The sequence below is a fragment of the Limulus polyphemus genome, unplaced genomic scaffold (assembly GCF_000517525.1).
Source record: "Limulus polyphemus unplaced genomic scaffold, Limulus_polyphemus-2.1.2 Scaffold1123, whole genome shotgun sequence".
NCBI classification, from domain to species: domain Eukaryota; kingdom Metazoa; phylum Arthropoda; class Merostomata; order Xiphosura; family Limulidae; genus Limulus; species Limulus polyphemus.
Genome location: NW_013666733.1, coordinates 154128 through 156927, shown reverse-complemented (window position 1 = coordinate 156927; position 2800 = coordinate 154128). Strand labels below are relative to the sequence as shown.

The 2800-nt window shown below is 39.2% G+C and overlaps 1 protein-coding gene across 4 annotated transcripts in view; it reads left to right on the top strand.

The window, feature by feature from the left end:
• LOC106462238 (zinc finger protein castor homolog 1-like) overlaps positions 1-2800 on the top strand; it is a 242118-nt gene that overhangs the window by 168023 nt on the left and 71295 nt on the right. For all 4 annotated transcript variants that reach the window (XM_022389432.1, XM_013922139.2, XM_022389429.1 and 1 more), the window contains one exon: positions 896-2128. In XM_022389432.1, coding sequence (XP_022245140.1) covers positions 961-2128 — 1168 coding nt within the window. In that variant the 5' untranslated portion in view covers positions 896-960. The remainder of the gene's footprint in view (positions 1-895; positions 2129-2800) is intronic.

The window sequence follows — 2800 nt, the reverse complement described above, 5'->3', positions numbered from 1 at the left end:
CAAACAAACAAACAAACAACCTCAATTACTTGCGCAGAAAAGTATTTAAAGGGGTCCCCGGGATGGAATGGTTAAAACCGTTTTTACTCCCCAAGTTTTTGACTACGTTGCAGTACATGTAATCAGATTTACTAGGTTTCCCGACTTCAATTAGATTTGTTTGTTTCCTTTAGGGTTTTCGCGCAAAGCTACTCGAGGGCTGTCTTCGGTAATCCTCTTAAATTTTAATGTGATAGACTACTGGGAAGGCAGTTAGTCAACACCACTCATCGCCAACTTTGGGGTTACTCTTTTACCAACGAAAAGTGGAATTTACCATCACATTATAAAGGGCGAGCATGTTCGATGATGGAATTCGAATCCTCGTCACTAGTTATTTCTAATTACAATTTTTAAACAAAGACAACCAGCAGGCAAAAGCTGATTTTGAAAAAAAATCAAGAAATAGGTGGGAAATATTCATATTTCAAGCTGAAATTATAGTATTAAATGCAAAAAAACAACACAAAAAAACTGAAATTTAACACTTTAGAAGAACATAAAGATATTGTGTATGTTTTCCTTTCCTCGCCTCCCAGCGGTAAGCTTGAAGGTTTGTAACGCTCAAATTCAGGATTCGATCTTTGCCGTGTGAACAACACTTATATATATTATTGTGAACTTTGAACTTAATAACAAACAAACTCTCTGTCCTTGGTAAATCTGGTTGTTTGAAGATGGTTGTTTTTTAAATTCTATTATTAATTCAATTACGGGGTTAATAGTTCCTGTTGGCTTATCGTTAAATGTTATAAAAACTAAAACTGGATCTCAAGTTATATGATTTTGTGGTTTTAATTTTAACTTTTTGTGTTCATTGTACTTAATCATTTGTGGTTTTTTCCCGTGTTTGTAGGACGTTCATCGATCTCGGCAACTAGATGACAGGCCTAAGTACTAACCTTGCCAACCTTGAAAGAGATGACTTCAGTAGAAATAGCAGCTAATCCACGGACAAGAAATCGCTCCTTGGAGTTACAATCAGTTTACGACATACAAGAGAAAGAGTCAGAAAACCCCGAAGAAACGCAGAGAGAAGCCACCGACGACGAAGAAAGGATGGTGGTAAGTGAAGGTCGTGAAACCACTGGATCCCCAAATGCGGGTAGTCCATTGAACCCTGTTCATCTCGTGGGCCCGTTCAACAAAGAATTGAACTCCAAAAGTGCGAAAACCGAAATGGAGCAAAACTATAAAGAAGAGGAGGGGAATTACGATTTCAACTCTTGTAATGAGGATAATTCCGAAATGCCTTCCTCAGAAGAATCCCAAGACGTTGATATACAAGAAGTGGAGACTCCAGGAGAAAGCGAAGCTGATGACTTCGGATCGAATTCTCGGTTTGACTCTCCAATATCACCTTCTAGGCGTAACAAAAGGAAGAATTTCCAACCACGAAATATAGTCTATCAGTATGATGATAGCGATTCCGATAATGATATATTTTCAGATTACAATTTTACTAAGAAAGTTAAAAAATCTCCATCTTGTGAAGCAATGGATTCAATGGATTCACAGCAATATTCTGGAGTAGAGTCTGAAAGAAGTGATGCTAGTCCCTGTCGGATCCAGACATCCCTAGTGAAAAATCAGGAACCTATAACAAAAATCCCAAGTAAATGCTCGGTAGGAGACAGAGAACAGCCTCTGGACCTAACAAATGATTGGACAATCCCTGCTGTCAGTAATGAATATCATCCGAATAAGGATGATATTTCTCCTGTTGACCTAACCACTCGGAAATGTAATTCCTGGCAGCGTTATTCACAAAACATGGAGGCTGTGGATTTGTCAAAAAATAACCGAACTGCTAATGGTTCGTCCCTTAATCATAGAAGTTTCAGAGGTCATGTTATTTCTCCGCGTTTTAACGCATTACAAACTGTTTTACCACGAACTAGATTTCCTGGATCTCAACAAGCTGCTGGACCCGACTCTAGTGGGGGTGAGGGCGTGGCTAGCACTGTGGATGCTTCAACGATGCGAGATTACGCGGAGTCTACAATGAAAGAACTCTTGAGAATCTATGATCTTAATGATATGGTTGACTCGATCACCAACCATGTGCCACTACAAAACTTTTCCTCAGGTAAGATTCTCCTCTTTGGTGTGAATGATATTTGTTGTGCTAAAGATGCTCCTCTTTGGTGTGAATGATACTTGTTGTGCTAACTATCTCCAATGTTAACGTTGTCTGCAATAATATTGTCTTCCGTGAACTATACGTATGATGAGATATATTACTGTAAACGTTGTCAGAACTTAATATTTCATTCTGTTGTGGACCCCTAATAAAATCTGTTACTGTAAACGATATACACGATTAATAGCATTCCATAATGCGAGCAGAAACCATATTTTCAATAGTAAATTATTTAATGAATATTAATCTTCAAATTACCGACTTGTTTTAGGGTCGGGGGTGGCTCAGTAGATTAGCGTGCCCGGACTATGAATCCTAGAATTCAAAGTTCATATCATATTTCTTCCAAAAACTCGCTCCGTATCTTTGGGCCGTCGGTGTGCCTGTAAGAGGAATGATCATGATATTTGATCAGTATCCCAGAATTGGCGGAGGATGCTTTTGACTAGCTGCCTTTTCTCTAGTATATCACTTCACAATTGCCCGGCATGGCCAGGTGGTTAAGGCACTCGACTCGCAATCTGAGGGTCGCGGGTGCGAATCCCCGTCACACCTAACATAATCGCCCTATAAGCAGTGGGTGCGATTTTTTGTGTTGGTCAATAATTTAGTTGGTTT